Source organism: Callorhinchus milii, unplaced genomic scaffold, assembly GCF_018977255.1.
Source record: "Callorhinchus milii isolate IMCB2004 unplaced genomic scaffold, IMCB_Cmil_1.0 Scaffold3, whole genome shotgun sequence".
NCBI classification, from domain to species: domain Eukaryota; kingdom Metazoa; phylum Chordata; class Chondrichthyes; order Chimaeriformes; family Callorhinchidae; genus Callorhinchus; species Callorhinchus milii.
In genome coordinates, this window is record NW_024704744.1 from 5,459,718 (window position 1) to 5,474,723 (window position 15,006).

At 43.3% G+C, this 15,006-nt stretch overlaps 1 protein-coding gene across 1 annotated transcript in view; it reads left to right on the top strand.

The window, feature by feature from the left end:
• Positions 1-15,006, top strand: part of eys (eyes shut homolog) — a 528,873-nt gene that overhangs the window by 175,843 nt on the left and 338,024 nt on the right. Inside the window, exon 15 of the mRNA XM_042332751.1 lies at positions 4,346-4,450. Coding sequence (XP_042188685.1) covers positions 4,346-4,450 — 105 coding nt within the window. The remainder of the gene's footprint in view (positions 1-4,345; positions 4,451-15,006) is intronic.

The window sequence follows — 15,006 nt, forward strand, 5'->3', positions numbered from 1 at the left end:
AATCCACAACTGCTTGTAGGACACTGCTGTGCGCAATTGGCTGCCACGGTTCGCCCACAAAATACACAGTCAATTCACTTCACAGTATATTCTGTGAAGCGCTTTGAGGCATCTCAATGATGTGATAAGACACTGTATCAAATGCAAGGATTATTATTGTTATTATTCGTATTAATAGCTTCGCACTTTGTGCTACTTCTCCTCACTTTGATCATAACTGCGGAGAAAATGCAATTTAAAGTGCTCAACCTCTTTCAGACAGAAGGTTGCTGTTTCAGTGTAGCAGAGTATGTCAACACATCTAATCTCCTCGACTTCTAAGTCCGGACACTTAAGTGTAAACTGTTCTGATTTACTGGACCATGAGACATGACCATGTCGTTTTGACAACTTCAATTCTTCCTCATAATTGCAAGTTATGTCTGCCTAGTACATTTTTCATTCTGAGGATTGTTCCCTCTGACATGTTTACCACCTGAGAAATACATTTATTGCGCTATTCCAAACCTCGCCAACACTATGAGATGCGAAAAGGAACTTGTCGCATTCAAACAGCTTTGCACTGCAGTTCAGCCAAATATAAGGACCACTGTGGGGTGCACGCCATTGCCAGAGGTGCCATCCTTTGGATGACAAACCAAGATCCAGTTTATCTGCCTGTTCAGGTGGACATTAAAGATCCCTTGGCGTGATTCAAAAAGAGAAGGGAGTTTCCCTCTCCCGGTGTCCTGACCAACAAACCCCCAAATACAATTGAACATTGACATCATGGCTGTTTGTGGGGCATTGCTTTGCACAAATTGGCTGACACCTTTGCCCTCAGAGTAAACAGTCAGTGTACACTAGAGTATATATAACTTTGTGAAGCACAAACATGAAAGCCAGGACTCTCAAGCCCCTTGGGATGTCTCCTGATGTAGAAAAAAGCACAACATCAATGTAGATTTGTTTTGTATTGGAATATAATAGGTATTATTGAACTTTTGACAACACTACCTCTTTGTTTGAAACAACTCAAACACCTCAGAAATTTTGTTTGTTGTCAAAAAAAGAAACTCAACAAATTGGGTCACAGAACGTCTGAGGCGTAGTGTCAGAATTGTTACTCCTTAAAGTGGAACAACTTGCTTGGAACCCTTCTTATGCCATGAAGCACACACCAAACACACACTGTTTCCCTTTGAGCTCAGAGCTCTCGTGCCTCATCTCTGATACTATTACTAATAATATTGATAACAATTATTGCATTTGATATAGTGCCTTATCACGTTTCGAGACGTCTCAAAGCGCTTCACACAATATGCTGTAAAGTGAATTGACTGTATATTTGTGGGCGAAATGCTTCACAGAATATACTGTAAAGTGAATTGACTGTACATTTTGTGGGCAAAATACGGCAAACAATTGCACACAGCAGTGTCCCTACAAACAGTTGTGGATTGAAGTGACCACAATTTGTTTTTAAAAATGAAGGGATTATTATCCCCCGGAAGCAATCCGCCAATCGCCTAAGAACCGGGTTTCTACTTACTGCTAAGTGTGTGGAGTAAGGAAACTTGCCTAAAGATTTGTCCCCATTCGGAATCGAACCCGGGTCCTCTTACTTGCGAGGCAAGTGCTCCAACCAACATGCTACAGGACTCCACAAAAGTGCAAGATTACACCCATGTAGACTTTTTCTATGTGCAAGGGACTTGAACTCACAACCTACTGCCCTCAGTAATAAGCGCACTATTGTTGGAGGTACAATGACACTACAGCTCAGCTAATAGCGTTTCCAAGCTATGGTTGCAGAATAAGGACAAGTGGAAATGTATCACTGCAGAGCATGTAAAACAACAAGATTCGCACAATGATAAGACAAGGTTGTAATAAATATCGGTCATGGATTTTCACTGTAATCAGCTGCAAACTTTCAGAACTTGCAATACTCGGTGGTGATCATTAATCAGGCGGTGTGAATGTCATTGTGCTCAGTGTGGGCAATGCTGGTACTGACAAAACAGAAATGAACCCAAAGCTGAACCGCATAGCTTATCCTGTACAACAGACACACCAGACTGATTTCCAGGCTGTAATTTAATCTCGGAGCATCGGATGACAGTTATAAACTGCGATAAAATGTTATCTGAGCCCATCAAGAAGATTACTGTCACATTCATTCCCAGGTACCCATTGTGCTATAAATAATTATTTTAACTTACTGCTCCTTGAAGGCTACCCTATTGCTGCTGCTGTTACCTCTAATGGTTGTCTTTCTGTATCTTGAAAGTGTCAGCCTGGTTCAGTTGGTAGCACTCTCACCTGAGTCAGAAGGTTGTGGGTAAAGACCTATATTGGGACTAAATTGACAAGCGCTTTGAGACAGTCTCCAGACATGAAAGCCGCTATATAAGTATAAATTGTATCGTAAGATTAGTTCAGCCTCATTTCCTCTTTTTTCCAGATGTTGCACCTTTCATTGAGTGTCAACCCTGGCTTTGTTGGTAGCACGCTTGCTTCTGAGTCAAAAGATTGTCATTTCAAGCCCCAAGTCAAGACTTTGAACTCCCAGTTTATACTGATACTCCAGTGCAGTGTTGGGGGGTGTTGTATTGTCGGAGGTGCCGTTATTCGGATGAAATGTTAAACTAGGGTCCCGTCTGCCTGTGGTGGATGATAAGATCCCATGGCACTATTTGAAAAGGAAGTTTCTCCCTATGTCTTGGCTATCAAACTTATGATGGCACCATGGTGAGAATTAGATAGAATACAAGAGGGAGAAGGGAACAGAGAGGTATAGGTGAAGAACCGGAGCTCATGTGGATTATGAACACAGCCACGGACTAGTTTGGATAAATGGCCTGATTCCATGCTACGTAGCTCTACACAGAATTACATAGGTAGAGGGATAAAGCATAGATCCAGGCCATTCAGCTCAACTAGTCTGCGCCATTGTTTATTTCCCACATTAACCTGCAACCATTCAGGGAGGGATGACATTGCGGGGCCTACGATCTTCGTGGAAACTTTTGGACACTGCAACAAGCAAACTTACCACTATAACCAATTAGATATCATAACGTGAGTCACAATTTCTCCCGGTGTCCTGGCCAACAATCCCCCCAATAACATTGGTCACTCACTCCAATGTCGCCTGGTGATCCAGTGAAGTGCTGGGGGTTGCGGGGGGAGAGAGCACGGTATTGTCGGAGGTGTCGTCCTTCAGCCCTCAAACTGATGGCCCATTCAGATAGACGTTGATAAACCCACAGCACAATTTGAAAAGAGAAAGGAGATACTCCTGGCATCCTGGCCAGCATTCCTCCCCCAGAAAAAAGGTCATTTTCTATTCTCCTACAAAATATGCAGAGATTTCCTACAAATGGTTTTGCTGTTGATAGGCAGTCGATCAAATGCACATGTATTGTTATAAAAAGAACAATAACAATTTGTTTATACACTTTGACAGCAAAGGTGTCGTTGTCCTGGTCAACAATCCTCCAGATACATATGGTTATTCACTTCATGGGCTCTATGCCCTGCACAAATTAGCTGTTCGCCTGCAAAATATACACAGTCACTAAGATTTACTCCCTACGTGCAAATGTCGATAATAGATTTAAGCAGTATTATTGATGATACAATGCAATTTATATTTATATAGAGCCTTTCACATTGGGAGGGCTTAACTTGCCATGGTTAAAAAGCTTAACTTGCCTTGGCTAAAAAGCAAACTTTCTAAATATCAAAACAATAACGATAATGATAATAATCCTTGTATTTGATATAGCACCTTATCATGTTGTTGAGACGTCTCAAAGAGCTTCACAGGATATGTATTTCAAAATTGGATTGACTGTATAGTATATTTTATGGGCAAAATATTTATATTTAGTAGAGCAAGAAGACATAGGTTTAGAGTATTAAAGAACAAGTTCAAGACAGAAACCAGAAGGTTGTTGTTTACACAGAGGGTGATCAATGACTGGAACATGGTTACCAGGAAAGGTGGTTGAGGCCAGGACACTGGACTCATTTAAACAGCAACTCGATGCAATGAAGGGGGGTGAAAAGGTTTTCTGCATCCAGACCAATCTTGTGATCCTGTGAAAGGAATTGAGCCAAGATTACAAAGTTATGTGCATATGTTTCTTTCATGCACAGACTATATTATCCACAAACACACGCCAGAGAGAGAGAGAGAGTGTGTTCAATTACAGTGCATCGTGCACAGTAGAGAAATATTTTGTGGACTTATAAAGTCAGATGATATTGATGCCACGCGGAGTGGGAAGCGACATCCGCTGCCTGTTCCAGCTCAAGATGATTTATAGTTTTAATGTTTCATTTTCTTTTCTGCCAGGCAAAAACTGCTCCGCAGACATTGATGAATGTTCTTCTGATCCCTGTAAAAATGGAGCAGCCTGTGTCCGCACGATTGGCGGATTCCACTGTCGTTGCGCGCAAGGTGAGAAAACCAGGTGCCGCGCTTCGGAGCGTCAGTCAAGCACTAAATACCGCCGTCGTTCTTTTTGTTTGTTTGTGTTTCGAGCTGTTGCTCTGCTACGTGCCAGAACAGCTGCCTGACCCATCCACACTATCCTTAAATTCCAACTCCGGGCAACACGTGAGAGGTCATGTATTACACTGAAGCTTTGTCCCCTTTCTTTTTAGAATGTAATACATATTTCAATGTTTCCATTTGCAATCCGCTGCATAAATCCCAGAGGATATCTGTCACACATTAATAGACCAATGCACCTTGCCTAACTTTGATATGAAATTGATGTACACTCTCTCTCTCTTTCTCTAGTCTCTTGGGCTTTTGTTTTCCTTATGTATGAGAACCTTTCAACCCTTTGCTTTATGTTTTAGTGTGACAAAGGTCAGGCCATTATAAGGTTTAGTTTTCAGTAACATTATTTATGCCAAAGAAGCAGGAAGGGGGGAGGATGAGGAGGAGAGAGAGATCTGCCTGTCAAGCTGAGTGTTTCGGCGACTTTCAAAGGTGACAGTGGGGATGTAAATATATTGTGCAAAAGAAACAGCAACTGGGAAGCAATCTCAAACCAGGAAACTTTTTAATAACAACAACAATAATAATCCTAGCATTTGATACAACACCTTATCACATCAAAACGTCATAAAGGATTTTGTAGTTTTCTGTTAAGTGTCATGACTCTATATTTGTAGGTGAACACAACAGCCAATTTGCACACAGCAAAGTGCCCACACACAGCCATTAAGGGAATGATCAATTTAGTCAGTAAACAAACGTATGGAACAGACTCCCTAGAGAGACAGTGGAAGCAGAAAGTGTTGATTCTTTCAAGAACAAACTAGATAGATTTCTGTTAGGAAATAATATCTTGGGATACAGTATATAACTTGGGACACATGTCATGCGATGCCAGGATGGTGGTAGTCTTCCTTCGCCTAGCAAATTTTTATGTTCTCAATTATATTTATTTGATTAACTTTAAAGTCCACCCGAACAGGCAGACAGGACCTTGGCTTATCCAAAGCACAGCACCTCAAAACAATAAATACAGCAAGACCCCAGTGGTATATCAGAGTGTCAGCCTGGACTGCTCAAAGCCCGACGTGGGGCTTGAACCCACAATCTTCTGACTCGTGCGAGTGCTACCAGCTGAGCCAGATTGACACCTACAAAGCTGAACAACAACAACAATAAATTACATTTGTATTGCATCTTTCCCATCGAGAGGACATATCAAGACGCTGGACAAGCAGGGATTTGGACTTGAGCAGGGCTTTGGGATCAGGAGGGGTGGAGGATAGGGAGGGTAAGAGGCTCTTGAGACGTGCCTTGAAGGAGGCAAGGGAGGGAGCAAGGCAAAGGGAATGTGGAATGGAATGAATCCCACTGAAAGCTGAAGAGATCAAACAGAGCTTGTGAAAGAGCGGGCAGGTCGGGGAGATGGACCGATGCTCTACCGGCACCTGAAATTGTTACTGTGCTGTCGAGAAGACCACTTAAAGTCATCTCAGTTCTTATTATTTCCTTTGGAAGATAAACGCTTGTTGGTGACCCCCAGCCTTTCTATCCAGAGCACTTCAATCCCCGATAGCAACTCTATGGGTTATTTTCTGGTAACATTGAGTCAATGATACCAGGCAGATGGTGTCCAGCACCAGGCAGAAAGAAATAATGTCACAATTTTCAATTTTACAGAGTTTATTATTTCTTTCACTGAAATCCCAGCGCAGGGCATACACAATTCGGAGGTGTAAACGAAAGCAAAGGGCTTTGCGCTCTTCAATAGAATCAACGGCAAATGAACCGGGTTTCGTAAATCAACGCATTTCTTCCAGTTGTATTGCAGTTGTTACTGCTGCAGATGTGCTGCAGATTATAAACTGGATGGTTTTTCTGTGATCTCCTGTTAACACTTTGTGGTACTTATTCTCCTATTGTGCTCCCTGGGCTTTTTTTTCACTATTAAGCTCAAAATTGTGTATCAAGGAGTTTGTTTTTCCCCTGACATCCGCAAATTGCTCAACCTTTTCATTATCAATAATTTTTACATTTGATATAGCACCTTACTGCATCATTTAGACGTCTTAAAATGTTTCACAAGATATACTGTCAAGTGAAATGACTATATTTTGTGGGCAATACGTAGCAGGCAATTGCGCACAGGAGTGTTCCACAAACAGTCATGGATTGAGTGACCGAATCATTATTTTTTTTTGAATGGGTTATTAGCCCCAGAAAACGATACGCCAATCAACTTACTTCCTACTTAGTGCTCGGTAAACACTGGTGTGTGGAGTAAGGACATTATAAAAAACTAAAGCATCGGGGAATTGTCTAAACAGCACAACCAACAACTTGCATTTATATAGTATAGTTCACGCAGGATAGCATCTCAAAACTAAAGATTTGAAGAGGAGGAAGGTCAAAGACTATGGTGAAAGAGCAAAGAATGAGGACAGGGGTGAATGGATGCTTGAGGGACCATCAATTTAATCACCTCCGCCTACCATTAGCGGGATGGACTTTCAGCTGTTCAAGCTCCTTCCTGGAGTCACTCCAACTTGTTCTCTCTCTCGCTTCATTCAAATTCTATCTGAAGACACCTCTGACCGGCCTGTTGGTTACCCTTCCTTTCTCCAAACCCTCAGCTTCCTCCCCCAGCTCAGGTAGCGAGCCAGCAGTGTGAAGCGCTTTGAGACATCCTCTTGACAGGAAAAGCGCTAGATAAATGTAAATTATATTGCATTGCGTTGTACCTCTATGAATGGGCTAAATGATCTCATCCTGCCCAGTAATTTTTATAATTGCCTGACATTTGAATAAAAAACTGAAAGTAGGTAGAGAGAGAAAAATTAATCCTTGCATTTGATATGGTCAGCAGAAGGTCTCAAAGCACTTCACAGAATTTTTGTTTAAATTGCAGTGACTTGGTATTTTGGAAGTCATCCAGCTTCAAATTGCCCTTTCAACAACAGCCTTCCACACAGCAATGAAGTGAATGATCATTTGGTTCTGGGGTATTGTTAGCCAGTACACTGGGAAAAACTCCCTCTCTTTTCGAATAGTATCATGGGATCTTTAACACTCACCTCAAAAGGCAGATGGGAATTTTGTTTAAAACATTTGGTGGATAGTCAATGTGTCAGCCAAGCTTGAGAGAAAGCCCAATATAAGAGCCCTGCTTGACTGATACTTTGAGTATAAATTGCAGAGTTTAGGGAATATGCACAGTGGAGAGTTGAGCCTGACTGCACCATCAAAGAGGTGTCCTGCTGGGAAGTGTGATGAAAAGCTAAGCTTGATCACACTGGAAACTCAAAGGCTGAAAACCTGTTCAATTCAATTGAGCCCTAAAATGATTTAAGCGATGCTTCCATTGCCTTTTGCGAATGAGGAGAGGTGTCTCTCTAGGGCCTATTTACAGGAGATCAGTCTCCCTGAATCAAATCAGGTCTAAAAACTAACTATTTGACCGCTCTTTTGGTTGTCTTTACCCTCACCCACTCTGAACTCGGAGGCCCAGCTAGCACTATGAAGTGCTTTGGGATGTCCTCTTGATGTGAAAGGTACAATATAAATGTAAATCGTATTGTATCAGATGCAGTTATGATAGTATCCCCTGAATAAGCTTTGGGAGTTGCCATTTCTCGGTGCTTGATCCATGTTGAGCGGAATCCAAGATAGAGGAACCCAATACTTTTCAGGGCGTCTTTGTGAGCTACAATTTTTCAGGTGTGTGTGGGGGAAGTGCATAAAAATAATTTTAAGCTATTAATCTGGTTCCTTTGTTAAGGAGCCAAAGATGTTTGGAGTATCACAATTATATTGTTTTCCCTCCCACCCCCCAGATAATAATAATAATACTTCCATTGATATAGCGATTTACCACATCTTCAAGACATCTTAGAGTGCTTCACAGCGACTAACCCTAACCCTACTGTAAATTGGATTGACTGTATACTTTGTGTGTGAAACATGGCAGATAATTGCGCACAGCAGTGTCCCCAAACATTCATTGATTGAGTGACCAAAATAATATTACTATTATTATTTGCAAAATGATGGAACCAAAGTGCTGCTAAAGGGATAAAAAGACGTTAAGACAAATGGATAAGGCAGAATAGCTCTGTTTGATATGTGTTATAATACTGAATCAGACGCATTGAAACGTGGACATTTGGAATCATCATCATCATAATACTGCATTTGATATAATGCCTTTATCTCCCCCCCTGCTGGCCAACATAGTCAACCAATCTCTCTCCTCAGGCTCTGTTCCACTTCCTCTGAAAACCACTATTAACACCATACCCCTCCTCAAAAAAACACCCTCGATCCCTCTAACTTCTCACACTACCATCCCATTTCCCCTACCCTTCCTTACTAAAGTCCTGTAACATATTGTTACAGGTGAACTTTGGTCACACCTCTTCCTCCACTCCCTCCTCGAGCCGCTGCAGTCTGGTTTTCACCCTGACTGTCCACAGCACAGAGTCAGCACTTGTCAAAGTCACAAACAACATCTTTTCTAACTGTCAGCAGCGCTCCCTCTGCTTCCTTGTCTTCCTGGATCTCTCTGCCGCATTCAACACAGTCGACCATGCCATCTTCCTCCACCGCCTCTCCTACCTCGTCCACCTTAGTGGGATCTGCACTTGCATGGTTCGAGTCCTACTTAACCAACCGCTTCATTTCATCTAGGCAAATGGGTTCTCCTCCCGCCCCCACCTATCACCGAACGTATTGACTTCAAGATCCTCACACTCGTGTTCAAATCCATTTATCTGCACCTGCCTAACGCTCCTCCGCTCGACTGGCACCGGCTCCTGCTTGTTCCTCGCCCTCTGCTCTACCATTGGAGGTCGCGCTTTTATCCACTACGACCTGAAACTCTGGAACACTCTCCCTCAATCCCTCCACCTTGGCCCCTCTCCCCTTTTTCACATCCCGCCTGAAAACCTTCCTCTTTGACCTAGCTATGGAACCACACTATAGTTAGTGCAATCCAATAACATGTGGAGCATTCTGATATAGCTGGGCTGCTGTAATACATTAGAAAACAACATACTATTCAGATGTCAGCCTGGCTCAGTTGGTAGCACTCTTATCTCTGACACAAAAAGTTGTGGATTTAAGCTTCATATCGGAACTTTTAGTTCACATTGTCCAGGCTGAAGGGCGCTAAATAAATTCAAGTTGTTGTTGTTACTGTGGGAGAATGAGGTATCCAATTAAGCACAGCTTGGAGTAAATTACCAATTGTATCTGGGGGATTGTTGGCCAGGCCACTGAGAGAAACTCCCTTCTCTTTTTGAATAGTGCCTCAGGATCTTTAAAATCCACCTGAACCGGCAGATGGGATCTCGGCTCTGACCTGAAGGATGGCAACTCCAGCAATGCTACACCCCCACCCACCCCAGAGCTGCATTGGAACATATAGGAACATAGGTGTCGGCCATTCATCCCTTGAGGCTGTTCCTCCATTCTACAAGATCAATGCTGAGCTGTACCTCAACCCCAATTTACCCCATATCCTTAATACCTGGACCTAATAAGTATGTATCCACCTCAGTCTTGAAAATTTGATTGGAGCCAGCATCCACAGCCATTTGGGGAGAGAGTTCCAGATTTCCACTCCACTTTGGGTGAGAAAATGCCTCTTGATTAGAGTGTCAGCTTGGACTATAATAGGTTCAAGGTCCTGATGTGCACCTTGAACCAATAAACATTGACTCAGAGGTGACAGTGCTACCAACTGAGCCAGGCTGACACACTGTAGTATAGCGGCTGATTAGCGCAAATGAGAAATGGTGAATGCTTTGCAACTTCATAACTGACGCAGTGCAATAAGCCAAAGGCTATCAGAACTAATTTATGCAAATGCAGATGTAAGTCACACGCAACAAATGATAAAACTGAAACATGAGCAAGCTGTGAGTAACAGAAGCAAAACGAGCATTAATCATTGATTCTGTGAATTGATATGCGGGGACGGAGGAGAGCGGGGACAGTGATGGCTCAGAAGTGATGTATAGTCGGCAACAGAGCAAAGCTCTCATTAATTATGTGAATGGCACTGAAAAGCACAGTTGGACTGTGCCCTGCAATGCAGCAGTTGCAGGCTGACTAAGGATGGAACAATGCTCTTAGCCATTACGAGGAGACCAGGGAAACAGAGAAAAATAACATGTAAAATAATGTCAGAGACTAAGCAAGTTTCTGTGCCAGGACAAACCTGGAGGCAAAATCTTAGGGACGTTTCCTTACTCCAAACTCCTCTGTTTACCGAGCAGTAAGTAGGAACCCGGTTGTTAGTCGATTGGCAGATCGCTCCAAATGATCCCTCCAAAACACATCTCAATCCACGACTGTTTGTGGGACATTGCTGTGTGCTATTTGTTACCACATTTCACCAAAAAAATAAAGCAACAACTTGCATTTATATAGCGCTCTGCACCCTTGGTGGTGTCCTGGAGCGCTCAGCAATGATGGAACACAATGCTGAGCCGGGATAGGGGGAAGGTGACCGTAGGCATGGTTGAAGAGGAAGGTCTTCAAGCCAACTTGAAAATGGGGCATGAGGGAGCGAGGCGAAGCGGTTGAGGGAAGGAGTTCCATAGCTACAGGGCATAGTGGCGGAAGGCATGGCCGCCGATGGTCGAGCAAAAGATTAGAGTGAAAAGGAGGAAGCTGGAGCCAGTAGAACAGAGGCAGCGGGCACTGCTGCAAGGAGAGAGGAGGTTGGAGAGAGAGGGGGTGCCAAGGCATGGACGGATTTAAACACAAGATGGAGGATCTTGAGTCAATCTGTTCTGTAACAGGGAGCCAGTGGAGTTTGACAACGACTGAGGTAATCGGGGTGCAGAGTTTAGTGCAGGTGAAAATGTGGGCAGCGGAGTTTTGGATGAGTTGAATTTTGTGAATAGTGGAGGAGGGGAGACTGGCGAGGAGGATGTTAGAGGAGTGCAGCTGAAAGGTGACAAAGGCATGGACAAGGGTTTCAGCAGCTTGTGGAGTGAGATATTGTCGGAGATGGGCAATGTGATGGAGGTGGAGGAAAGTCGTCCTGGCCAGGGACCCGGATGTGGGGGAGGAAGGATAACTGGGGATTGAACCTGATGCCCTAAGTTGCGCTTGGGTTCAGAGAGTTTTAAGGATAGATTGGGTAGGTTGAGGAGGTCCGAACCACATGACACAAGATGTCAACTGGAGCCAAAGAGTACGGCTTCCGTCTTGTTGACAATTAACCTCAAGAAATTTGCGCTCATCCAGGCCTTGATGTCTGTCAGGCAAGCTGACAGAATATCAGAGGTCGCAGCTGAAGGAGGAGAAGTAGAGTTGAGTGTCATCCACATACATGTGGAATTTAACCATGTGTGCGGATGACATCACCGAGAGGGAGCACATCGATGAGGAAGAGAAGGGGGCCTGGAACCAAACGAGTGTTGTCCCACTGAGGTGGATAATGGAGGAGAGGTGATGAAGGATGGCATGATCGATTATGTTGAAGTCCAGGAGGCCGAGGAGGCAGAGGGAGATAGAGAGGACATCATTTGTGACTTTCACGAGTGCTGTCTCTTTATGGTGGGCAGGGCGGAAACCGGACTGGAGGGGTTTGAGCAGGGTGTGGAGGGAGAGGTGTACGCGAAGATGGTTGGCAACAAAACGTTCCAAAACTTTGGCCAGGAAGGGCAGATTTGTGATAGGGCACTAGTGCGCAAGATTTGAGGGATCAAGGCTAGGTTTTTTAAGGAGGGGGATGATGACGGCGGTTTTGAGAGAGAGTGGGACTGATCCCAAGGAGAGGGACTGAGTAATGGTGTCTGCCAGCAGTGGACAAAGGAGGGGGAGCTGGGTGACCAGCAGCTGGGTTAAATACAGTCAAATTATTAAATATAGTCAATTCACTTTACAATATATGCTGTGAAGTGTTTTGAAACATCTCAACAACATCATGAGGCTCTATATTAAATGCAAGGATTATGATTATTATTTTATTATTATTAAATTGCCCTAGTTCTTTTGAGTCCTTTTTTTAATGTTGTTTTCATTTTAAAATCAAGAGGAGCATCATGTTGTACTCATGATTTAAATTAGTTCACAAGATCATGAGATGGATTCGGGTGAAGAAGATCCTTCAGCTCACCTGACCTCATCCCTTCAAAACATCCACTTTACCATCCTCCCAACAAGGAATCAAGCTGTTACTTAAATGGGTCCGGTGTCCAAGCTCAACCACTGTTCCAGTCGTTAATTATCCTTTCTGCAAAGAAATATTTCCTGGTTTTAGCTGAAATTCCTCTTTACAAGTCTAAACCTCTCTCCTTTTGTTAAGCTACCTTGGTGTGTCTGAAAGTATTGCTATCGGCTGACTTGATGTGTGTCCCCCCACTCTCTCTGCTGCACTATTGGCGCACATGGCTGAACATTCAGTTCCTATGCCCCTAACATCTGGAACTCTCTCTTCCTCTACCACTCCATCTCACCCCTTTCACGTTCATCCTTGGCCTCAGTTCCTCACCGCTCAAAAAATAACAATGCACACAGCGTTAGAGGAGATATGTTAAAATATCCCACAGTGTTGCAACTTCTTGGAGTCTTTTTTGATAAGAATTTCCTGAAAAAATTATCCAAATTGCACGAAGAGTAATCGGAATCACTTGTGTCAGCCTGACTCATTTGGTAGCACTCTCGCCTCTGAGGCAGAAGGTTGTAGGTTCAAAGCTCCATCATGGGACTTGCATTCACACAGTTTAGGCTGACACTCCAATGCAGTTCTGGGAGGTGTTCTTCGAAAAGAGAAAATAATTTCTCCCATCGACTCCCAAATAAATTTGTTCCGTGGCCGTTTGTGGGACTTTGCTGTGCACAAATTGGCCTGACACATTCGCCTACAAAACACACTGCACTTCACAGTAAATCCTCCTGACGTAAAAGACGCTTTACAAATGTACTCTGCTCCAATGCCATCTCCCTCTGGAGCAGAGTGTTCCTGCAGGAAGTCTATAATAGAGTATTCTATAATAATAATAATCCTTGCATTTGATACAGCGCCTTATCACGTCTTTGAGACGTTTCAAAGCGCTTCACGGAATACACTGTAAAGTGAATTGACTATATTTTGTGGGCGATATGCGGCAGCTAATTGCGCACAGCAATGTCCCACAAACAGTCGTGGATTGAAGTGACCAATTTTTTTTTTTTTGACGGAATTATAAGCCCCGGAAAAGCGATCCGCCAATCGACGAACAACCGGATTGCTACTTACTGTTAGGTAGACAGAGGTGTGTGGAGTAAGAAACATACCTAAGGTTTTGCCAGCCGGGAATCGAATCCAAGTCTCTCGCTTTTGAGGCGAGTGAAATCACTGAGCTACAGGACTCCACATAATAAGGAATTTCCCTGAGCAATCCTCAAATTCAACCCCTCGTGTCACTCAGGCACACGACATGCAGACCAGTACTGACTGATTAATCTTAGCCACTTCAGTGGTCTCTGTCACTGATGTGGTCTAACCAGATCTGACTATCTGCCTGATCTAAGACACGTTACTGCACTGCACAAAGATGATGGTCACAAGACTTTAATCAGTGAAGATCAAAGGAGTAAAAGTGTGACTGAATGGGGAATAATTATCGTTAAATATTTTATGACAGATTCAGATTCAGGCACCTCCAAAGAATTAAAGGTGGTGGGAGGAAGTGTCACATGGTAAAACATCTTGATACTTTGATCAGGTTTGCAAAGAGAGGATGGAATAAGAATTGATACCTGGCTTCAATATCTAAAGAGGAGAAATAATACTGACAATAACAACTTGCACCGGCAGTAATGTCTTGGAGCTATAAACAATTGCACAATTTGATGACAAGCTGGGGGAAAGGGGCAGTGTCCGTAAGCACAGTTGAAGAGGAAAGTATCCTGGTGCGATCTGAAGACATTCATCATAATAATCCTTGCATTTGATTTAGCATCATTGAAATGTTTCAAAGCGCTTTATAGAATATACTGTAAAGTGAGTTGACTGTATTTTGTGGGCGAAACGCAGCAGCCAATGGAACACAGCAGTGTCCCACAAACAGTCATGGATTGAGTGACAATTTATTATTATTTTGTAAGTTCTCGGCTTCTCAGTGGAGAGAAGAGAGAAAACAAATAAAAGGGCTTAAAACAATGCTAAATTGGCATCAAGCGGATGAAGCAGAGGAATTGTCAACATTGTGATTGGAGGTGACCTCCAGATCCTGCCGTTGATGGCTAGTGTTGTAAGCTTGTGCTCACCGCACATCAGACCTTCATCTGACCCTCTACCAATCCCATCATGTTTAATGAGACGGAAAGTTTAGAGAGATCGTCTTCTCTTCCGTTGAATCATACGTTTTAATTGGAGAAGTGGTGCCTCTCGCTCGCCCTCAACAAATTGCTGAAGAATAATTTGTGCGAGAGATTCGGAGACACAGGACGTCAATTGTTTGATTCCATGAGTGTGGTGCTGCCACATGTTAATGGGTCGGCAGATAAGT